The 24865-nt window shown below is 40.8% G+C and overlaps 1 protein-coding gene across 2 annotated transcripts in view; it reads right to left on the bottom strand.

Moving 5' to 3' along the window:
* The window catches only part of ULK2 (unc-51 like autophagy activating kinase 2), a 40330-nt gene extending 18772 nt beyond the window's left edge, over positions 1–21558 (bottom strand). The window contains exons 1-11 of one of the 2 annotated variants that reach the window (XM_062623486.1): positions 21047–21554; positions 19730–19822; positions 18453–18494; positions 9188–9220; positions 8783–8819; positions 6531–6704; positions 5328–5401; positions 4300–4401; positions 3874–3932; positions 3474–3556; positions 135–185 (exon numbers count right to left, since the gene is read on the bottom strand). In XM_062623486.1, coding sequence (XP_062479470.1) covers positions 135–185; positions 3474–3556; positions 3874–3932; positions 4300–4401; positions 5328–5401; positions 6531–6704; positions 8783–8819; positions 9188–9220; positions 18453–18494; positions 19730–19822; positions 21047–21139 — 841 coding nt within the window. In that variant the 5' untranslated portion in view covers positions 21140–21554. Of the gene's footprint in view, positions 1–134; positions 186–3473; positions 3557–3873; positions 3933–4299; positions 4402–5327; positions 5402–6530; positions 6705–8782; positions 8820–9187; positions 9221–18452; positions 18495–19729; positions 19823–21046 lie in introns of both variants that reach the window. The other variant, XM_062623487.1, reaches the window with a different exon arrangement.
* Positions 21559–24865: the final 3307 nt, after the last annotated feature.

The raw sequence follows: 24865 nt of genomic DNA on the forward strand, positions 1-24865 counted from the left end.
TTTCAACAGAGCACAACAACAGTCAGAGTCAGGACAATGCCTCATAAACACTTAGCATGATATTTGGCACATCTTTCTCCCTTCCAGCCCCCATCATTCATCATTTACACAAGTGGAAAAACAAAACTACTTACATTTTTTGACTGTTGAAATCTGATCCAGGAAAGGGTGGTTGAAAAATGCTTCTGTAGAACAAGAAACAACCACCATTGTGAGTGAATGTATAAATGACACAGAATTTACAGACTACACTGCTGATGGTGATAAATGGTTGCCTTCCCAGAATCAATATTTCAGAGCCAGAGGGTGAAGAGCTTATAAAAGATTAAAGCCTTTTATGTTATATGTTGCTATAGTATTCAGAAAGGAAACAAGTATCAATTGGATAACTTCAAACAATGGCCAGCAAAGCAAATCAGACCGAATTACTGGAGAACATCTTATGACTGCACTTAAGGAGGCACAAGAAGCCTTCCTATACTCCTCATGAAGTTGTTTCCCATGTTCAAATATGGTACTCATCCAGATTTAATTTGCTGTTCAAAACAGGCATCTCTCACATTAAACACAAAGTATTTTCACTTCTGCCTCTCCCAAGGGCTGATGTTTATTTTTGAACCCATTAATGCTGCTCCATAGGTGGCTGAGTATCACAACAGAGCAGCAGCCACTCTCCTTCCCACTCCCCACAGCAGAACACGACTTGTGCAGCTGGTTCAGAGCACATAGCAAAATTAAACAATTCTCTACATTCTATAATTTCCTCAGTTAACTTGTTCCTGTTACAACAGAAACATTTTGCTTTTGTTGTAAATGAATATGCTGAGGTGCACTTAATTGACTTGGAATAACCAGCTGAGTAGCAGTTTACATGGAAAGTTTTATTCTACAAGAAGCAACCTTCAGCTAGTTAGGGGAAATTGAGTGTTGGTGGAAGCCAGCTGCTGAGCTTCATGAACTTTAATGTCCTAACAGTTGAGGAAAAACAATGCTGTTCATCAGACCTAAGCAAATAACAAAGGCAAAAAAGAAAGAATCTGAGGCCTGCAGTATCTCCTCTCCCTTCAACACGCTTTCTTCCACGACCCGATAAGGGAGGCAGGCTCAGCTGTAATGGAAGAACAATGTAATGATTAACTTTAACACGAGGATCAGGTGTTCTTGAGCTTTTGTACAACACCTGCTGTTCTACTTTATATTGCTGGAAGATCAACAAGATTTCCAATGCTATTTTTACTTTAACAACAGGCAACTGGGCTCACTTACACACTCTCCCTTTCAGTCCCTTTGCTAAGCACATTCCAGAGCAGCCCCTTTGAGGCCCTTTAAGTGGCTCAGCCAAGGAAAACATGACTTTCATCACTAGCTTTCTGCTTTCTATTTTTCTTTCTAAGCACAAATGCATTCTCCCACTACCACAAATAATACAGTGAATTCTCCATGTTTGAAGAAACTGTAGGGACTAGCACACCCAGAGTGCAAAGTGGATTCAATTACTCAAACTCCATGTCTGTGACATATTCATTCTTCTAGACATACAGATTTATGTATCAACCCCTGAATACTGTCATCATTTGGGATGTTTTACTCAATTATCATGATTTTTTTTCTGGTTCTGAATTCTAGTAGTTTTTACATACAGCAGCTGAGTTATGTCAGTCACATCTACACACAAAACCCCATGCCTGGCTCTCAGAAGAGCAACACCTTAATTATGCCAGTATTGATGTTTTAAAATCCAGATTACTAGAAAGAAAATACTTGATATTTCTTGGAGCAAAACACAGCAGAAGCTGAAAAGAAAAGTAGCTAGGAAAATCTTCAAAGCTTCAAGTAAAGAACTAAAATGCCTTTTGAATCCTCCTCTTTCCACAGCCTAACAAACACTGTTGTCTTATCACAAATACACAAGGACCACATGTGATGAATGAATCGATTTTGTGTACTTCTGTACTGCATCAGAACCAGGCTCGCATGCATAACTGAAGAGCAATGGTGAAGTTTCATAAGCTGAAATAAGAACTGAGCATATCTTACTTTGGGTTGCAACTCACCCTAGGATCTCAGCATCACAAGAACTAATAGCTTATGATGAGGAAAGAACTACACCTTATCTACAAAGAACATGAAAAGTCTTTGAGGTTCAGGCTGTTTCTTGCCATTCCATAGATTAAACTTGATGGGTCACCTATCTTGTTGCTATAAATGAAGCTCAGTAATAAAACACATTGCTACTGACATATAATAATGAAAAAGATACTTGTATTTAGGTAAGTTCTCTTTAACTAACTAAAATTTTAAGATTAACATTTCCTTGCAGCTATGGTAAAACTGCAGTAACAAAGTGTTGTAACGTTTAAACAATCAGCATGAATAATGTGACATATAAGATGCAGCTAACAAGAACTAACAGAAGACTTAACTTTTCAGTAGTCTTTAACAAATGCTGCCTGAGTTTGCATTAAAAAAAAGTAAAAAGCCTTACTACTTTTTCAGTAGCAGGTAACCAAAACCCCAGCATTAAAAAGGCTTCTTGAGACTGAAGTGAGCAACAACCCAGCCAGCACAAAGCACACACACGTAAATTCTACTCCTGACTAACTTTGAAGAGGCAACAGTTGTAGCCAGTTCGAATGATTCAACAGTACTGACTCAAGGCCTTGAAACCTTAAGAAGTTAGCACAATGTTCTGCAACCACAGATATCCAGATAAAAAGACAAACACAGAAGTAAACTGGAGACGAACAAGTTCACTAGTTAAGAGGGTATCCCTCTAGTTTGCACTAGGTTTAAATTCCCAACTGATGCAAAACGCAGTCCTAAATAGACACTGCAGCAATGTCTAACAGTATGCAAACTTCAGTCACTTTTAGGACCTTACAAAATACAAAGATACAACTGCTGTTACTCCTGCTTTTGGGCTTAAAAGATTACAAACAGTGAAAAATACTTCACTATAATAAAGAAGTCTTCACAGTTGGCAATACCCAAGCGCAATACTGGGAGCTCGTATTTGCGTATATAAACAATTCTGATGTAATGTCACATCTCTCATTGCCAGTACTTTGTTACATTTCTGCAACCAACACCACATGGAGATCAGAGATATCTGCTCCTGATCTGAAGCCGAAACACCAGTGAAAGCAACACAAATAGAAGACTAACAGGAAATTTAAGTTCTATCTGTTAATACTGAGGGGGAGGAGGCCACGACTGAAAGAATTAAACAAATTTATAACATTAAACTAATTTACAACAAAAAGTCATTATTTACAGGCATTACTTAATACTAACTGACAGTAGTTACCTAATGATTTATTTTGGCTACTCTGCCTTCTTTATCGTTACTGAGAAGAAAAATATACTTCACTTTTCATGTAATTGGCTGTGGACAAAAGGTCAAGAGTGTTATTCTGCTCACAAGAATACAACTAACAAGGAAAGTCAAGAGAGCAAAAGGAAAAATTACATACCAAAGTCCATTCTATCTTTTTGGTTTCTCTGAAGCAAACCCAACAGCAGGTCAGCCAGATAAGCTGATGTTTCCCTAGGAATACTGCACACAAGAGGAAGTAAAACATGCATTAAATTTAATGTATGCATTAAATAATGCATAGCACATTAAATTTCAGAAAGTCAGCATTCTGCCACGTCCCTGCATCTTCACTATACATGCTCCATAGCCTTAGCACGTAACCCTTGCAACTCAGCAAGGTACAATAAAGGCAAGATGCAACATGAGTCACTGTTATCATACTACGTCCTTGCAAAGAGAGCAACATCAAGTATTTTTATGAATCCCAAGCATTCCCAAAGATGAAAAAAGTGTTTAGTCAACAAGCTCAAGTGACAGAAAAGGCCATGGTGACATACCTAGGAATCAAATTCCTGTTCTTTTCATAAAACATTCTCAAATCTTGAGGACTATTGGCCTGTCAAATAAAAATGTACATTATTAAAGCTCAGTTTCATGTACAAAATAGCTTTTTGTACATACCTATGCACACATACGCAAAAAGGAGGCTTTTGCATATAAAAGGAGGCATTAAAAAAGAAAACCCTAAGCACAGCAGTAACTTCAGTACTATGTATCCTCATATATTTCCTCTGGACTGAACACATGGACCTCACAGACTAAGTATGAGCACCTTCTCCCTTGGTATCATCCACAAATAATCTGGACTTTGAACCACTGACACTACATCCAGGTATCAGTATTCACTTCTGTTTGCATGACTGGAAGGAAAAGCCCTAAGAGTTTCCATGAGACTAAAGAGGGAAAGGGAAATAAAGTGTTACCTGAAAAGGTGGCTTTCCAACAAGACACTGATAAATCACAGTTCCTATGCTCCACAGATCTGCTTTAGCATCATAATGTTGAGACATAATCACTTCAGGGGCCTGGAAAGAAAAGCAAGGTCTCAGAGGGGAAAAACAGAACAGCAAAGCCATAGCAATACAAATTCTACACTTCTATCAGAACAGTATTAACAGAAACCACTTTAAGACAAAATTAACATTTTAATTTGCATCACATGACTTGAAAGGAGACAGTTCTATCTGAAAGCTATGTTCTAAAGAAAGCATCTAACAATTAGCATGTATGGGATATGAGGTCAATTGTTATTTACTTGGTTTATGCAGTGCTCCTCATGGATAAATAACAAAGCATTTCATAAGGATTATTATTACCACCATTTTACACATACAAAAATGAGCCAAGGGAAAGTCAAAATATCTTCCTATGACCATAGAGTACAGTAGTGGTAATGCCAAAGTTGGACAGTTCAGTGCTCAAAACTGACAACCACACTAGTTAGTAAAAATTGATAGCCATTAACTTCAAATTTTTAGAAAAAACCCGAACAAACAGAACAAACCCCAAATGTGAGAGAATACATTAAATAACCAGAATGAAACATCAAGTAGCTTTTTAACTTCTAGTCTGTATTTGATCACTTTTGATTTTCTTAGAAACTGGAAATGAGATAATGCCTTATTTTCGAGGGGAAAAATATGTTAAGTGGGAATGAAACCACTTCACAGGAAAAAAAATAAAAATGCTAGGATGTATTGCCTTTTAATTCTCCAAGATTTTTCCTCCCTGCATTGCTAAGGGATGTTCAATGACTCTGATTTAACAATTGCGATCCCCACATCACAAGAAAACAGGCGCTACTAAAACTATGGGAAGGTGAACTGCATGCTGACCCCAATACTTCTGAAGCAGTATTAGGTATTTGCCAATCTGCAAGCAGTAGATTATTCTGTTCTAGTAGGAAAATGTTTGAGATAAGCAACATAATCTGAAATACACTGTCACCTACCATATACATAGGGGAACCACACAGAGTTGCAGCCATCATGTTGCTATGCAGATAACGAGCAAAACCAAAGTCAGCTACATAAAGAAACACATTTGTCAATGAAAAGAAAGAGAATTTTCAGATTTTTAGAGTCTAAAAATTGTCTGTCTTACTGAAATCTGCTACAATTACCAGCTAGAGAGAAAAAAGACACGTATAATACATAGCTAACTACATGGAACAGTAAAATCTATGTTCCACTGAAAGAATAATGTATTATCTTCCAAAGAGCAAGCCAAGAAACAGCAGTGGCATAGTTTGCACAAACTGCTGTTCCACCATCTCCCAGCTGCAGAGAATGCTGTCTGGCGTCAGCAGGAAAGGATTAAAGTCAGCGGCTAAATATAAATGGTTCATTAAGAGTGATGAATATATAATCTGCTCCAGTGAAATCACATCAGGTAGAAGTTTAAGAAGGCAAGTTTCCAGTGCCTGCATTTTCCACGTAGGCAAAAGCATCTGAAACTATCAAGGAAGGACAGCAAGGGAAGAAAGAAGTTTTGTCTCCTCTGTGCTGCTCAGAAGATGGACTGAGTTGGAACAGACCTCAGATTTCAGCTGAGCAAAAGCACAGAAAGTAAACTTGTTTAAAACAAGGTGTTTTTAAACAGACATTTTAACAGACAACGAGAGGTTAAAATGCCCTAAGTGTCCTCTGAAGAGGAGTTTGGTAGTATCCTGAACAACTGACATCTCCCCCCATTTACAATGCCAAACCTTCTTCTGTCAAAAATAGGTCAAAACCTGCATTTCTAAACTTCTCAAATAACCCTTAGGAGGGTCTACCACAAAAACACCCAAAGCTGGAACTGAGACTGGATTCCTGCATGCATACACATTGAAATGGACTAAAGGCTACTCAAAGTTTCAAAGGTTACAGATTTACATCCAATTAAAACAGCTTAATACTAGAAACATCAGCTAAATAGGTTTCTTTTTCCTGCAGATTTACTCAAAAAGGTCTTTATGACTCCATCTTTCTTATACTGAGAATCTGTATTACAGCATAAAGCTCATCATTCTAGACTTACTGCCTGATTTGCATAAATTTAATACACACCATATCCAGTACACCCTCTGTGCTTTCAGTACAAAGACACTTCAGAGCAGGAAAACAATCCAACAGTGATAATTCACCATTACATCAGAGAAAAGCATATTTACCTATTTTAATACGTATCCCACTGACACTTGACTTCCTACGACTGGCGTAAGACAACAAAATATTCTGTGGTTTAAGATCCCTGTGAATGATTCCTTTACTGTGCAGAATGCGCATTGCTGCTGCAATCTGCTGGAGGAACACACGGATGGTGTCTTCACTAAGAGTTCCTTTAGCTGGTAATAAAACATACACATTAACAGATGAGAAAATAAGTATCATTATCTTTGGGCAAAAAGCAATAAACTTCACAGTGATTGACTGTGAGAACAATGAAGACAATCAACCCATAGTGAATTACATTCAGAACATTCCAGTCTTCAGTGTTTTCTTATACAGGTATATACTCCTAACAACATACACATCTCCATAGTCTTACACTAGTTACACTACTCAATGATCTGGGTTTATAACAGTTTATTCAACATTGTAGCATAATAATTAAAAAGCCTCTGAATCACCATTAAATCCTAAACTTACCAAAAAGGCAAAGGAGCCAAGAAAATAAAAGAACTTCACAGTTTAGCACATTAAATGTATCTACAGTCTTGTTACAACCCGAAGCCACAAAACCTGTTCTTTAAAAAATTATTATGGGGATGCAAATAACCACTCTGCTAAACAAAATTTCATCCATGATAAAATTTATTTGGAAGAAGAATACGATGTATTTTTGAAAGTCTCCTCAGAAGTTATTACCTCACTCTGCGGTATGAAAAAGTACTGAACACAGGAGCTGGATTATACTGTACGAGTCTTTCAAAGGATTTTAAGAGAAGTGAATTAGGCTTTTAATATGCACAGTTACCATAACAATAGCTGTTCACAGACAGATTCCTTCAACATACTGAGATACAAAGGCAAGTAGAAGAATATTTTCATCAAGAAAAATAGGAAGGTTACTATCTCTGCTCAAAATTTTGTTTGGAATAAGAACTGATTTGTCATGATTCTATAACTTGTGTCTTCCCTTTGGGCAGAGCCACACTGAAGGGCAAAATCACTTCTAAACCAGAAGTGCCTCTTTGTAGAGAGTGTTATAAGTAATTCAGTATTTCTAAGTGCAGATCTTGGAAAAGAAAGCAGGTAGAATCAAAACACTGGGAGCAGCCCCCAAAACACAACTTTAGTAATAGAAACCCACATATTTTTCCGCATGCTATTTATAAAATCATAGAATAATTAGGGTTGGAAAGGACCTTAAGATTATCTAATTCCAACCCCCCTGCCATGGGCAGGGACACCTTACGCTAAATCGTATCACCCAAGGCCTTGTCCAACCTGGTCTTGAACACTGCCAGGGATGGAGCATTCACAACCTCCCTGGGCAATCTATTCCAGTGCCTCACCACCCTAACAGGAAAGAATTTCCTCCTTATATCCAATCTAAACTTCCCCTGTTTAAATTTTAACCCGTCACCCCTTGTCCTATCACTACAGTCTCTAATGAAGAGTCTCTCTCCAGCATCCCTATAGGCCCCCTTCAGATACTGGAAGGCTGCTATGAGGTCTCCACGCAGCCTCTCCTCTCCTCTCCTCTCCTCTCCTCTCCTCTCCTCTCCTCTCCTCTCCTCTCCTCTCCTCTCCTCTCCTCTCCTCTCCTCTCCTCTCCTCTCCTCTCCTCTCCTCTCCTCTCCTCTCCTCTCCTCTCCTCTCCTCTCCTCTCCTCTCTCTCTCCTCTCCTCTCCTCTCCTCTCCTCTCCTCTCCTCTCCTCTCCTCTCCTCTCCTCTCCTCTCCTCTCCTCTCCTCTCCTCTCTCCATTAGTTACATCTTCTCTCTCATTTACAAATAAGGAAATATTAAATTCAACTGTTTCAAAAGCAGTGGCAAAAGCAGTTTCTGCTTGTGCATTATTTTATTCACCTTCATTGCTACATTGTGGGTTTGAATTTCAATTATGAGTGGTATTTAAACACACTATTTTTAAGCAAATGCAAAAACCTTATGGCTCCCTGCAGCTTCAAAATTTAGTTTTCAAGTTACCAGGGTGGCACACAAACACAAACAGCACTCTGCTGCTGACCTCGACTGAATAAAACACTCAACAGATTCCTGGTGAATTTATGAAGAGGGGACTTGAGAAATCACACCAGAGTGAACATGCATTGTGGTATTATAGACATTTCATGAACAGAAATATATTTAAAAGACAAGCCAAAATATCTTAAGAGAAACATCAGTAGATTACAGGAATATAGAATATAAGCATGTAATGCAACAGCTTCTGAATAGGGAAATATAGTGATCAATTACCTTGTAAGTAATCTGCCAAATCCCCACCATTGCAGTACTGTTAAAAAGAAAGGTTTTTATTCAAAACACAAATACTGAAACTTTCATTGTATTTTTTATTTTGTAATCATTCAATGAAAATGGAAATATCTCTTTCAGCTGCTTGCCTTAAAATTGTTTTGTCAATTATCTGTAATTAATAATTTGAGATGTAACACTTCATCAATACTTCTAATATCAGAACATTAAATGGAATACTTTATGGAACAAACGCTGCTAATTTAGCAGTGCATAGGAAGTAAATAATCTAGTTTTCAGAACTACTTGCTTTAACGAGTCATGGTTCTTTTGCAGCTGTGCAAAGACATTTTGTCTAAAAAACACCTTTATAATCAGCCAGAAAGAAACATGTATGTTAACATATACCTCCATTACCAAGAAGACAGAATTGGGCATTTCCTGAAAGAGAAGAAGAACAAATCCCATTTAAGAATATGACAAGACAAAGCCTTCAGCACCTGCATTAACCAAGTGTAACATGAAATTTTTTTCAATCAACTGAGACACCTCATGTTAAAGTCACTGTTTTAGAGGGTAGCAGATACATACATTCCCTACTATTAAATACTATGCCTTTTCAAAAACATTAGCATTTGTAAAAAGAAACTACCAGGCAACAAATATCCTGAAGACTAAAGCTATCATTTGAAAGAGCATCATACAGTAAGTAACATCAGTTTCCGCTGTATGTCACTCCCTCAGCTTTCAACTGCCAGTAATATTTAGTCACAAATGCTGGACAGAGTTACAAACCATAAGCAAGACAATGTGGCTATGATAACCAGCTTTCTAAGGAGGAAATCCAAAGTTACATTCCTTGCTTCTGGGTAAAACAAGCTTTGGTTCTCCCATCTGACAGGCCAAAGGCCAGTCAGAAATCACAGCGCAGTTAACCGTCTGGAATAAACCCAAATACTATTTTGCAGTATAATTACTTCAGGAGTCATGCATACTTCTGCAAAGTATCTCCCTCAGAAAGCCACTGGCAGAAGCGCGTCCCTGCCACGGATCTAAATGCCTTATGGCAAAGGTGCAATTTGTTATGGCAGCCCTACTGAGATTTTCCAAAGCGCTGACCTCCTTTGACCTAACCTGTTTGCAACCTGAATTCCCTCTCTTGCAACTGGGTAAAAGTTACTGAAAGACAGATTAGCCAACTTCTACTGTAAATTATCTACACATGCCACAAAAATGCAGTAAAAATATCTGTGCTTAAACCTGACCCTAACAAGAACATTCACCTTTTTTACAACTACTTATTTTGTGTGAGGCAAGAAGGAGCCTACCTGTCTATGCCAATAACCAACATCATTTTCCACAAAGCCTCCTGCATATAAGTTTTGTTGCGCCTACAGCTGGCAACAAAACAAAGTTGAGAACACTCAGAGACCTTTTATAAACTAAAAGCATTTTTTCCCTGTGAGCTGACTGATTAAGACAGCAAGAACACAAAGAGAAGCAGAAGGAAACATAAGGACATACAATAAACAGGATGATGGTTTTAGTTGCATGGTATGTTACCTCCCTTTCAGTTTAAAAATAAACAAAGGATTGACAGTTTGTGGGAAAATATGTTTTTAAGACAGTTGAAGTAAAATACCAAGACAGCAAAACACACAAGGCCAGGCATATACCCCAGCTCAAAGTGGAAATGTAGTCAGTCTGACTGTATTCTGCTAACTAGTGACAAAAAGAAAGTCAAAAGGGACACTGCATGGCAAAACAAAAGCTGTGAACTTAAGTCACCTTTCTCAGTGCTTGTGTTAAAGCTTCAGTACATGTTCGCTTTGGCTGACCTGGCAAGAACTAGCACAAGAGTACCATTTTCAAGGGCTCACTAACAGATCAGACTAGGAAGCTTGGAAAGAAAAATAAAGAAAAAATGGGCCCATAGGCCCAGGTGAAGGAAACCAAAGACCTCAACTATCACATACAGCACACGGATGGCACAATCCATTAAAGCAGATTTCTACCAAACCATCACAGATACAGGTATCACTACAGATAACTGTACCAAGTTCAGTTCAAGATGAACTGGCTGTTTTAAGGTTAATTCAACACTCTATTAGGCTGCTTCGCTTTCAGGAAGCATTTAGTTTAGCCACTCTTGTCTGTGTTACAGAAATGCATTTGAGGTTCTTTCCAGCTCAGAGTATCAAGGACATTACAGATCTGTTTACATCTGGAAATTAGCCTCAAAGAAAGCAAGTTTCTAGGAACATTAGTCAAACCTGTCGGGAATGAAAGGCAAACTCCAACCAATACAGACTATTAAAGCAGGAGTAGATCACATTTCAGAAGTCCCAATTGTTCAATGTTTCTGTAACAGCTGTGACCAATGCAAACCATAATTTGCAATCCTATAAATGCCCCAAAACCTAAAGTGTATACATTAAAGCAAAAAAAGGATAACTACTTGTTCTGTAAATTACTGAAAATATGTAATGATAAATGTTGTTTCTTTCTACATAGTTCCTTTGCAACATCTCACAAGACAGAAACTCACTCTTTTTAAGGAACCCCAAGGATGACAAACAACAACTCTGAGATCCCCGTTTATTGAACTAAAAACTCTGCCAACTGCAGAGCATGTCACTTAAAGGACAACTGTGATATGTAAAAGAATAATGCAGCTAAGAAGCATGGAAACTGCCTGTTTTCCAGTGACAAGAAAGAACCCCAGCTAATGGATTTCCACCCAAACATAGCAATCCCATGAATCAGAAATAGATGTTCCACAGCGTCAGTGCCTCCACTACACAACAGTCTCTGTACAAAACCAGCAGCTTATGGCAGTATGTAATGCTCGGCTCACAACAGACGTTCATTCATCTCAAAACTAAGAGAATGTGTTTTCTGGATTCCCCTGGAAAGTCCTTTCAAATCAAACTGCTCTCTTCAGAAACATGGAGTTGATGATTTGTCCTGCTGTACTAACCCTCACCTGCTTAAAGAAAGCCACTAGACTTCCCCCCAGTAGAATCATTCATCTTATTTTGACCAATATTCTTGATTTAAAGTAATCAAGCAAGTCACTTGGTTAAAGTCATACTAAGAATTAGAGTGTTTCCTTTTGTAGCTTGGATAATTCTTTTTTACTAAATCAGAGGAGATTAGAGGTTTGACAAAGAGATTGTCCCAGACCAGTCAAAAGTCCTTCCTCATTTGTATTGCTAAAGTAATATTTGGCACATTCCTGGCACCAAGCTCCCCAGTCACATCTCATCTCAACTTTAACACATAACCAAACACTTTTCAATATCCCACCAATGCAAATGTTAGTTCACAACAGCTGAAGTGTTCATCCCTCAGATTTTGCATTACAGTTCTTGGCCAGCCTGACTGTGAATGTGATCTCCATTTTGGGAATACACTCAGAAGACACAAGTTAATTCTGTAGACATACATTTCCCTCCTAAATTATTATGCTGAAAACTAAGCCTATCCCTATTATCATTCCCTAGACTTGTGACTGCTGTTGACTTGCTAAGCAAAGTGCTCAAAAAAGACTAGTAAATCAGCATGTTTCAGACCTATCGTGCAGGAATAAAGCTGACCTAGCAAGCTGTTCTAAACTGCTTCTTGAAATAAGCTTTTGAATATTTACATCGATACACAGATCATAAAATTACTGCAGCTGGAGTTATTCTCGCCTACACTTCTACCTGGAAAAACAATGAAGCAAAACAAATGTATGCTGTGTTGCAACAATTACAGAACAGTTTTGCCCAGCATGCCTTGCTTTGTTGCTTGAAATTTTCTTGACAAAACCCATTTTTGCTCCCTATTCTGAATCTAGGTTTGAACTTCTAAATTGAAGTAAAAGATGACAAAGGTTAATAGGGAAACATTTTACAATTCTGAAAGCTTACAGATAAACCTAATAGAAAGGGATTAAGAGGCAACATATTTGCCAAAATTTGCTCTGTTTTAATCCCAGTAGTCTCAGGGGATGTGAAGTTCCAATCCAAAGCACAGGCTCAGCACAGCAGTTCCATTTTAAAGCCATTAATCGAAAAAGAAGTCAAAACATGCATGGTTACTTCTGACAGCTGTTGCTAGAACTCTGGTGTACTGGCAGAAACATACTCTAGATTTCTTTTGGGTTAGAAAGTCCTCTTTTAGAACAAGTTGAAAGTCTGCAGGGAGCTCTTGGTGAGCTGCCAAAGCTGAAACTGTGGCAAATAAACAGTTAATATGCTTCTGTTTGAGGCCTGTAGATTCTGGTTAGCTGGAGTTCATGAGAGTTAACCTGAAGGCTTGTGCACTGCTGTTATCCAACTGATTTTCTGATGTGTTAATTTGGGCTTTGTTTTTGGAGCTTTTTTGATTTTATTTTTTTGGTTGTGGGGTTTGTTTTCTGGGTTTTTTGTCTGGTTTTCTTCCCCCCCCCCCCTTAAATTGATTTGGCAGAAATTCTAATGATTTAGTGAAAAAATGACTGGCCCAGATCTTTTTAGGGCTGTTTCTTACTGTATTACAGATACTCTGTTTACTTTCTGTGTGCACCACAGCAGCAACTTCTACCATGTTCAGCTCCCATAATGCAAAGGACTGAACATTTTGTCAGTTGTGACTAAATGTTAAGTCTTAGACTAAATGTCATTTGACATGTGCCTGTAGGATTCAAATAGCATGCATGCTGCCAATTATTTACATAAAAGAGCAATCAGCCATGGAGAAATGTACCACAATAGCCAATCATTCATTTTCTGTTATGTGAAACATTGTACTTAACTAACACATATGGGAGGTAGTGAAAGAGACTGGCCTGCTGCACAACACAAAAAAAAAGGCAAAACTGTTGACAGCACACTAAACATTTACCACACTCACATACTAGAAGATAATCTGAAACAGTTTTGAAATACAAATTACAGCATCTAGGCACAGTGGGTAAGCTAAGGACTATGTAGTAATTCCAACTCTTTGGTTCTGGTGGCCAAATCAAATTCCAACTGGTTGTCCCTAACCTTGAACGCCTACACTGGCGTCATTCCTTGCAGCCCAATATTGTCGCAACCAACCTTCCAGCTAGCATCAGCTGCCAGGTAGTATTTCAAAATCTTTACTATTTCTACAGGGCAGGATTTTTCTTTTTGCCTGAAAACTTGTCTGAACAGCATGTTTTCACATGACTATTTCCACACACAGTGAGGATGGATACTGGCAAACACAGTGGACTTACAGAGCTGAGGGAAAATAAAAATATACTAAGATGTCCTCTTTCAAAAGACAACAGTTCAGAAACAGCTATGATGAAAGTATGGAGGCAATCAAAGCTGTGAGATACCAAAAACAAGAGCACACACCAGAACACTTGAAGCAAATGACTCAAGAAACATGCAATCCTAGCAGACCAACTGGAGTCCTTGGTTAAACCAAACAGCAAGATTTAATTCCCACTGGTAAAACAACAGGTACAGATAGTATAGTTTGTTCCACAGCATCCCAAGAACTCAGAGGTACCTGTGTATAAGTAAAGGCTGAGATGCAGGTACCAGAAGGACCACTGGATTTGCTCTCATAGGTTTCACTGCTGTCAAAGACAGCAGAAGCAGATGCAGTTATTTTGTCTGCTATGTAGCAACAAGCTAAGGCAAGAAACAATTTCTGTTCAGATACTGTTTCTCCACTAACACACTAGAAATTAGTTATCCTCAAACTACTGTTCAAATAGCAAACTTCAGACTCCATACAGTGGAGACATTAATTCATTCTAAAATGCTATCTCCAAGGTAAGTTACAGCTTTCATTCTGATTGCTGACATTCAAAAGAGGTTTTGAATTAAATTATTCGCTAAAACAGGCGCTGTCCGGCACTGTGTGAGAGATTAGTTCTACCCAGCACACACTTGGGATCATGAACGGCACAAAACTGTAAATTCATGTCCTAACTATAGCACATTCCAAATAACTCACTGATACCTTCATACTTCAGTATAATACTTTATTCAAGGACCTCAAAGTACTTCATGCTGGTGAGTTAGAGGTTCTTTTAGGTTCTTTTTGTTTTTGAGAAACAGTGGGCTCCATTTCCTCAATTAACAGGATCCAAGATCAATCTTTTTTTGCAGGATGAATGACATCCCACAACACCACCAAGGGAAAAGAGCTGCACTCTTATGCCATTTGAGAGATACAGGATTTTTTTTTTTTTCTTGAAAAAAAAAGACTACCAAAGTCTTGATCAAGAAGATAAATAAAAATAGGTCTCAACAGGTTACGTCTTGCTATCCATCGATTATAGCCTGGGGTGTTTTAGGCATTTCACTTTGCGAAAAAATTAATCTCGCATTTAGAGGTGAGCTGCTTATATTTATCTTTCAGAGCCCTACTGCTGCAAAACATCTGCCTCTCACAGATGAAGAGTTCATACTTAAGTTTATATGCACAAATGTCTTCATGCTTAGAACCAATGGTCTCCACACCCAGGTGTGCAGATCCCCAGCCTTCTGAGACGGCACAAGCAACAATGGTATGCAGTGCTTCTCTGCTCACATCAAATGCTAAACTGCAGATCAAACCTGCCAGTGTTGCATGTAAACACCTCACAGAAATCAAGGGCAATTATTGTGCTGGCACCAGAACAAAAGATTTTGATGCCAACCAATGCACACACCAGTTCATTTGGGTGTGTCTTTGGATGAATGGCATTTCTAGTAATTTATCTCAGAGCACCCTGTACACACCAAGTAACCTATCAAAATAGTGTTCATAGGAGCTGAAGCAACAGCAACATATAGAAGCTTTTAAAATATTCATATACTCTCCACAGAATGGTTCACAAATTCTCCTTAGATCTAATTAAAACCTAATAGCATATGTCTCTTTATTACACTGATAAATGTTCATATAAACAAACAGATGAAAGAGAAGGAACCTACCCCCCGTGAAAACAATTCCAAATTAAGTCTTTTGCAATATGTAAAATAACAACTACCCTTTCATTCTCAAAAGATATATTCCACATTGCTATGCAGGGATACAGTTTTAATCTCAAAAGTACTGCCATTAAGTACAAATAATTCCATTTACTATTATGAGATGTAAAAATATTTCTTCTTCATTGCAATTAATTTACACATTTTTATTTAGTTTTGCCACTTACATTTCACACCATCTTTTCTATCTGGAAACTCGGTGCAACAACCAGTTCTTGGATTATTCAGCTAAATGGTTTGCCAAACAGTACGTCTGAAACATGAGCTTTTTCTTACTTCAAACTGTCTAAGGTTAAGGAAAACTTCAGACCAATAGAACTACAAAAATAAAACAAGACTCCCAGTCATACTGAGATCTTCCTACTGTGACAGACTCCACTGGCTCCAGCACTGAGGCAAAAAAAAGTAGCTTCTGCAACTTAAAAATTGCTTGAAATCCTAAAGTCTTATCTGCTGTACTATATCAGCATGTCCACAGTATTATGGCAAACACAAAAGGGCAGTACATGCTAGAACATGAAATGCTGAAGAAAATTAGTAGGTGTAACAGCCTAGTAGACATGTAAATGGCTTGCATAGTGTTCATTCTTGCTGGGTTATAAATTAATGTAATCATACAAGTTAATGATGGATAATATTTCACAAACACAGCCCTGTGCAGGACGGGAAAAGCTTACTTGTGCAAGTGTCACATTCTTCAGATCATATTTTGTAAAGCAATTTCTTCTATAGATGTAGCATCATACTGCCAGGCTTTATGTTTTCCATTAACATGTCTGAAATACGCCCAAGGTATGAGACACAGGTTTTCCCTTCTCTTCAACTGCTGATTTTATTTAAATGCAACAGTCAGTGACAAGCAGCAACATTACCTTCTCAAATGAAGAGCACAGGACTGATCATTCAAGAAGTCCTGTCACTCTGCAGCCACACAAACCTGTGGCTGAGAAGCATAGAAGTTATGTTTATAAATAACCTTTAGGTAAAGAAACCACAGACAAGTGTACAGCTCTGCCCTCTCTTCCCTTGTGGATGCTCTATGGGTAGATCAAAAGAAGAAAGAGCCTTTCCAAGGCTTAGAAGACACACAATGTTAAATCACCAAAATACATACCTAGTCAACTACCTGCAGTGCAAAGCTTGGAAAGTAATGCTTACATATAAATAACTGTAAATGATAAATCTGAAATTCAGCTGCTTACTCACACACCAACGCCCTCAGTCAACAATTCAAGCTTCTTTTAAGATGTCTGGATATACTAAATTTAGGATGCTGAGAGATTATTTCCAATTAGCAATAGTCAGGTAAACCTGCACTTTCCCTCTCAGAGCAGCTCATATCACATGAAGTCCTCAGCTCTGAAGACCCAGGAGAGAGAAGAGTCTACACATCCAAATGGGAAGTTCTGATGGTACAAAACTGGTGTTCATGTAGCAAAGCCAAAAGAATTTAGTACACGTCCTGCAGCACTATACACAGCAAAACCTGAGCCTGCCATGCATGTGTCATGTGAACACAGATTTCTATAGCTACAGATACATATCTACACATAAGCTGAAAACCTTTAAGGGTGCAAATGTGTGAAGTCAGAAAATACTGAAAAACGTAAAAATGTCCGTTTTCCATTCCTGTAACTGTGCACTGCCCAAGGATGGTTCTTAATTTTTTTTTTTTTCTTAAATGCAACTCTGCATTTAAGATTAGAATTGAGCCCAGGAGATAAATACATAGTTCTTATTCAAGCAGAACAAATGGCTGTATAACCTACATCACATTTAGCTTTATTCAACACTTGCAGGCCTTAGGATAAAATCTACTTCCTACCAAGTAGAATACATCACCCTGGATAGGCCAGAAAACCAACTCCTTCACCTTACCAGTTAAGATCCTGGGCATAAAGAGAGGCAGACATTATGAACGAAATGAAGCCATTTAATTCTTATTTCTCCTACTTGAAAATATCCAAATGTCTGCTTGGTTTTTATACTTTATCCTGGCCTCTTGAACAGACAACAGCAATAGATACAGGTGTGACTGTGGTCTTCCACTTCCTTCAGTTCTTCCTCGCTGTTATACAGAGCTACACAATACATTTCCTTATTACAGAGACCTCAAGGATGCTACTCCTTTTCTGTATAGTATTTTAAGTTATGTTGACTTCTCAATGTCACTTGCTTCAACCATCCAGATCAGCTCCTACTAGTACGTTTTCCTTCAGGTGTATTCAGCCATTATTCACAAACACCCACTTTCCAATTAAATTATAGGGCCAAGGAAACTAGGCTAATTCAGGAAATTAGTTAATGCCACTGATCAAGCTCCCAGCCCAGCCAGCTGATTCTTTTCCTCTGGAGACAGGACCAAACTACACAAAGAGCCTCTGCAGAGCTTCTCAGGCTGCCGCTTGTCCGTGCTGCCTGGCAGTAAACTGTATTCTTCATGGCTTTCTATCCCAACAGTGCATCCTGCTTATTAGAAAGAGCCAACACAAAGTAAGTGCGTAGTGTGTTAAAAGACAAGACAACTCCCCCAACACTGCTAGGGAACCGAATTTCTTTTTCCAAATACCAGACTGATCATAGCAACAAAATATGTGGCCATTCAAAATTTTCTACTCAGTAAGCATACGTATGCATTGTATTTTCATAAATAAATTTTAATGGAAAGGCATCAAAATATATTTTACCTGGACATCATAAAGAGCTACAATGTTCTCATGCTGAAGTTCCTGTAAAACAAAATATCTGCATTATGAAAATGACCTGTTGTCATTATTATTATTCTTTTAAATTTATTATGCTAGGTGATAATTAAAGAGAACCAAATTTTACACAGGAAAGCAGCATCTGGTTTAGACCACATGATGGAATTTGGAGAAAATCCCGGCTGTTTAGACAATATTTACAGAATAGGAAATTAGGCAATATCTTCAGAGGTCATAAAAACATCTGGCTGCAGAACTTATTTTCTACATCTTGCTACAGGAAGTACTGATCCTTCATTGAACACTGAAAACTTCACTAAATTTAGTCTCACACATTTCCCACTCAGCAGAGTTACCAACTCTGGTTCAAGTCAACTGCACCATTTTGCAATGAAAAGGAAATCAAACCAAGTAACACCAAATAAAATTCACAGGTCAGCTCAAACTAACTGTAACTGCTCAAAATAACATGTGTCTTCGCTAAATACTTGCAGCACACTAATATACCAAACACTACAATTTCTAATGTGTAACAAATATACTAAAATATAACATATATATATTAAGTGTATAAAACAGTGATGTATCTCAAGAAGCTTGGAAACATGCAAAGAAAGCAGCACTGATTATTACTGCAAAACTATCTAAAATGAGACGTGGTGAAGTTCAGAGAGTGGAGAATGACAAGAGACCATCCGAGGAGACATTCCCATAAAACAGCACTGAATAACTGATGCTCCATTTTTTCCTTCATTAGAGCCACACTACACATTTGAATCAATTAACACACCTCAGAAATGGGAATACTGCTTCAGGAATTAAATTCAGCACGGTGATTTAGCTTTCAAGGCATCTTTGAGCAAAGAAGGTAAGGAAAGATCAAAGACTGAAGTTTCACCCTCAGCTATGACTTTTGTTGCATGCACTGCCTGGGAAAGGTGCCACATCAGCCATTCTGAAGGGCCAAATTTTCTACCTGTGCAATAAGCAAAGCACAAAGACTGGTTCTATAATTTTCTACTTTTAACTACAAAATCATGCCCATAACCCATTCTGAGACCATTTCCAGATGAAAAAGTATCTTTTTTTCCTTTTTTTTTATCTTGGTCTTTTTAGTTACGAATTTCTCCTGGAACTAACAAAAGAAACAAACAGCAGAACAGCAAATACTGTGATACCACCCATGACCTGAAATGAACTAGGGCAAAAATCTCCTTTTCAAGTAAAGAAGCTTTAAAAATCACTGCAAATTAACATACCTTTAAGATTTTTATTTCTTTTCCAAGTAGGATTTGTGACTTTGATAAGTTCTTTTTGTTAATACTCTTTATGGCTACTTCCCAATCAGTTTTCTGGAAGCAAACAAGCAAAAAAGTATTGTCAGTTTTCTATTGGTTTTGACTTTAACCACTATCAACTACCTAGTAAAGAACCGGAGAAAAAGTTGTGAGATCACCCCTACTCTACCCACCAGTGACTGCATCACATGACACCATCAAGAACTATTCCACTCCACAATAGCTTAGACAGCTATTAAAATCCAGCTGCAGCTACACTGCACGTTCATGGGTTCCAAAGCATTTAAGAAACAGAAGTAGCAGGTAATCATATCCCATTTATTTTTCTTTTGTATTGGTGCTATGCATCTGCTTTTTAGTCCTCTCTCAATGATCCAGTTACTTTCACTCTCTTGTAAGGACTTCCCATTTTCATCCTTAAGCTCTACAGCTGAAAACTGCACAAGAAAACACCTCTGTTTTTTTAAGTAAACTTCTGTATTGTCTATTTATACATTATCTAAAAATAAATTTACTATTTGTAAGGTGGGAGCATCTCCAGTGGCCTTTAAAGTTTTTGTTTTCCTTTTCTCCCCTTTCTTTAACTCAAAAATCACTGCCCCGTGCCTCTCCAAGTCGCGAGTGCTGCCCCAGTGCTCCAAGATGATAAATCTGAAGAGTTGTTTTCTGGAAAGCAGAGCACTTTAGGCACCAACACCAGAATAAACTCTCACAGCAGCAAGAAACCATAACCAACTATGAATATCCAGAGTGATTAGCAAGCCATGCCAGGAAACCAGACACCTCTGAATTTAAGAGATCTTCTGCCAATCCCAAAGGAGACAATTTTCCATTAGATCCCTCGTTATCCAGCGAGATAAACATGAACCTTCAGACAAACAAAGGGCTCAGCCTCCCACAGAGCTGCAACTCTCCACTCGCCGTTATGTGAGGGAGCTACCAAACAGCAGAGAGGAGAGGTGGGAATGCAGATAGGTTGTTACGGGAGAAAAATGAGGTTTATGGAGGCCGGGAGCCGGCAGCTCAGCTCTGGGGCTGCAGCAGCGGCAGGCCCAGCCCCAAACCCCGGTACCCAGCCCACCCCGGCCCGTTCCTTCTTATTTCTCCCCAAACACACAAATCACGACACAACTCCCTCAGAGGACACACACCCCCCAACCATCGCTACCCACCGGGAGGGGCTCCTGATAGCTGCAGCTCCGCGGAGCGACCCCGACCCCAGCCCGGGTTGTGTAATCGGCCCCGCTCCGGCTGCGAGCAAAGCCCATTGCTATTTACCTTGCGGTGGCGACCTTTGAAGACCACAGCAAAGGCTCCATGTCCTATCAGGTCCTTCTTGCTGTACTCAAAGTCCCCCACCACCTCCATCATCCCTCAGCGGGGCATGAAGCCCCCGGGAAGGAAGAAGGGAGGGAGAGAAAACAAAGGGGGTCTTCCTTCAGCCAAGGCAGCTACAGCCGCCTCACAGCAACCGGCGGCGGGGTAGGAGTCTGCCCCTCTCCTGGCTGCCCCCGGCGGCGGGAGCAGCTCCTCTCATACCGCGGGGGCAGCCGCAAACCCCCAGCCCGGCGGGGCTGCTGCAGGGCGTCTCCGAGGCGAGGGGCTCCGTCTGGCATGAGGGCAAGGCGGGGAAGGAGCAGAGCTGGGCGGGGGGGGGGGGAAGTCTCTCAGGGGCCGGGGAAGAGGGGACAGTGCGGCATCGGCGCCGGGACGAGGGGCCTTCTCAGCGGGGAAGGGGGCTCCGCGCCCTGCCACTGCCCGTCCCCATGGCCCCGCCACAGCAGGGGCTGCCGGCGCCGCAGCCCCCCTCAGGGACCAAGCCAAGCATCCAGCAGGGCGGTGGGAAGGCGCGGCCCGCGGCTCCGGGGGTGGCTGTCGCCGTCACCGCCGCACTGCCCGCTGGAGGGGAGAACGCTACGAAGGTGCACCCGGAGGTCTCTCAGGCCGTCACCGCCTCCCTGGGGCTCCTGCCGCTCCGCCAGCACCTCCCCGAAGACACAAACCACACCAGCCCCAGCTCCGACTGCCGAGACCTCCGCGCCACCTCACGCCTTTTATAGGTTGCATCGCGCAGGCCCCAGCGCTCGGCTGCTTCCGCCGGCGACTAAAGAGTGCCTCACCCTGTTTAACCCGCCGGGAGCGCGCCGCGGGGTCCCTCCGCCGCCCTCCCCTCAGCAGCGCTGCCCGCCGTGGTCCCAGGACCGGTCCCTGTCCTCTCCTCAGGGAGGACACAGCAGCCCAGGCCCTGGGGACCTGCCCCCCTCCTCACCGCAGAGCTGGGGTAGAAGCCAACCGTGTATTGAGCCCCTCACGCCTCGCCATGGCTTCCAAGACTTGCTGCGTTTCACTTCATCCGCTTTCTTGGCCACCTCAAGCGCACCTGCCAGTGAGGACAATGCTGAGGGGCCACCAGGAGAGGAGGGAGGGCAAGAGGTGGCCGTGAGCTAGCTGCCCTCAGCACAGAGCATGGCAGGGATCAATCACAGAATCATAATCAACTGAGTTGGAAAAGACCTTGAAGATCAAGTCCAACCATTCCCCAGAACTGCCAAGGCCACCGCTACCATGTCACTAAGGGACTCATCTACATGGGTTTTGGACATTTTCAGGGACAATGAGTCCAGCACTGCCCTGGGCAGCCTGTTCCAATGCCTGAGCACCCTTCTGGTGAAGAAAATGTTCCTGAAGGCAGGTACAGATCATCCCACCCTCCCAGGGTGGTATGGCCAGCTCAGTACCCCCAGGCTCACAGCCACTCACCAAGACTACATCAAACCTATACAAGAAACTTGAATGGAGAAGCAGTGGAGGAACGAGCATGCAAAACGCTGTAAGCCAAAGACTCTTGAAGTTGCTTGCTCTCTTTGTAAGGAGAACTACGCCTGTAATTTACAGCCTCTGCCTCTCAGCGCTTTCAGATCACCCTGTGGCTGTTTACAGCAACACGTACAAGCATTTAAAAAACCGAACAGTCACCACACACCAGTCACATGGAGCCTCTGACCTTCACCTCCAGAGCTACATAATTGCGCTCCACTCCTTTGCTTTCCATTCCTCGCTGCTCTTTCCTCTCTGCCCATATTCTCCATCAGGCCACCTCCACATCCCAGTTTCATCTGTAAAACTCCTTCAGGCCTCCCCAGTACCCCCATCTGCTCAGACCCCCTCAGCATCAGCAATTAACCCACCACTGAAGTTACAGTTAACACGAGGTACACACTGGGATCCTCAGGGCAGAGCTCTGACCCCACTCAGGACTGCTGCACCACCTCTTGTGTGATACAAGCTCTGTTTCCAGCACTGCTGGATCAAAACAGACTGAGCAGAGTTGGTTCTTTTCCTGTTCTTCACTCCGTTTTCCTGTTCTTCACTTCAGTTTTCAGCAAGCACTACTGGAGCTGTGTAGCATGTCAAAACCTTCACGGCTAAAGAATTCTCCAGTGACAACACACTTGGATTAAAAAAATATCCAGCAAGAGATTCTTAAGGAAATGCTACTTTATAAAGGGCATTTTAAGCTCTAGACATTATATAAAGACATTAGAAGAATCCCAAGACATCTGTTTTGTTCCAAAGAGAACCAAAGGGCTTTTAAACCCCTCAAAATATGATCCCCTACTTTGTTTTCTAAAGTTGTGAGCTCCTATCCAAAATCCATGCATGGCACTACATTAGCAAACAAAACTGAGAAAGTGAAGCTGACCAAGTAATTTCAGGGTCCCAGAACACCCCCATGGAAAGGAATAAATGAGATGCAAAAATATTCCAAGTTCCAATAAATGAAGGTGTTGGTAGTAACACAGCCACTTTCTAGTGTGCATTCACAGTGCCCCATTAAACCCAGGAAAAGCCCACAAGTCTCAATGTGTTAGCTACTCTGATTCAGAAAATAATCTCCCAGAGAACTGGCTGTTTATTGCCATCCACTGATTCTCATATTCACTATTAATCCTCTTGCCACCAGCATGTATCCTCACCTGAATGTCACAAGCTACATTTTAGGGAAGCTAAAAAATAATAAAGAATTAGAATAATCCATAAGGATGCCTTTTGGACAGAGAAATACACTACAGGAATTTCTAAGCCACCCATTCTGCATTACTGTTCAAAACTGAGACCCATTTCCCTCTGGTAGCATGCCTGATTTCCTTTTGTCCTCGTAATGGGGCTGAAGCCCTCGAGCAGGTTTGTTTCAGCACAGCAAGGACAAAACAGCCAAGAGCAGCAGGGAGGTTTGACCAGAATAACTAAACATGCTGCCTCGCACTGGGATTTGAATGGGATCTGAAGAACTGATGTCTGAAAAGCATAAGGACTGTGGGATTTGCATGCAGGTCACTCATCTGAGCTGGGTCCTTGATTAGCATCTGGGGGAGCTTCTACATGTCAGTATTTCCAGCACCTGTGGACTACAATAAACCAATTTACAAACAGCACCTCCACTTGCTTTTGCTGCTGAAAGAGGTCAAAACAGACTGAATTACTTGAGGTGTTGGGAGAGCGATGCAGGATAAACCCATGGGGCTCGTGCTGCTCCTCCCTTGCTCAAGGAATACACACAGATATTCACCATTTAGTGCTGGCAGCCCTGCAGCACTAGGAGGGATGCACTGCTCTGCTCTGACAAGCAAGGCAGCAGGACAATAAAACACACAGTGTGCTCAGAACGCATGGCCAGGCAGCAGGCACCAGTACCATGTCTCATTGACCACAGTGATCCTTCAGAAGCAGAGAGTACTGTGTCTCGAGATTGTTTATTTTCAACATCACCCTGCAGCGTACTGACAGAGACCACCAGTGACCTCCAGCTCAGCAAGGACCACCGATTTACAGGGTCAGAGTGAAGAAAACACAGAATAACAGCGCTGGAGATGGATTTGTGGCTCCCTCCCAGCTGCACTATGCTGGTTCAGACAAATTAGACCCTCAGATGTGAGCCAGGACTAATGGTCACAAGAGCAACAAATCTAGAAAGGAATTGGGATCTTCCAGGTTGGTTGGTTGAGTACACAGAAGTGTTTTCATGTGCTAGCAGCTGTCCAGAACACAGACACCACTCTGGGTTTCTGTAACGCATTTCATCCTCAAAAACGCTAC

This window comes from Pezoporus occidentalis, unplaced genomic scaffold (genome assembly GCF_034315485.1).
Source record: "Pezoporus occidentalis ecotype Australia unplaced genomic scaffold, CSIRO_AGI_Poc_V1 ctg253, whole genome shotgun sequence".
In the NCBI taxonomy this organism is placed as follows: domain Eukaryota; kingdom Metazoa; phylum Chordata; class Aves; order Psittaciformes; family Psittacidae; genus Pezoporus; species Pezoporus occidentalis.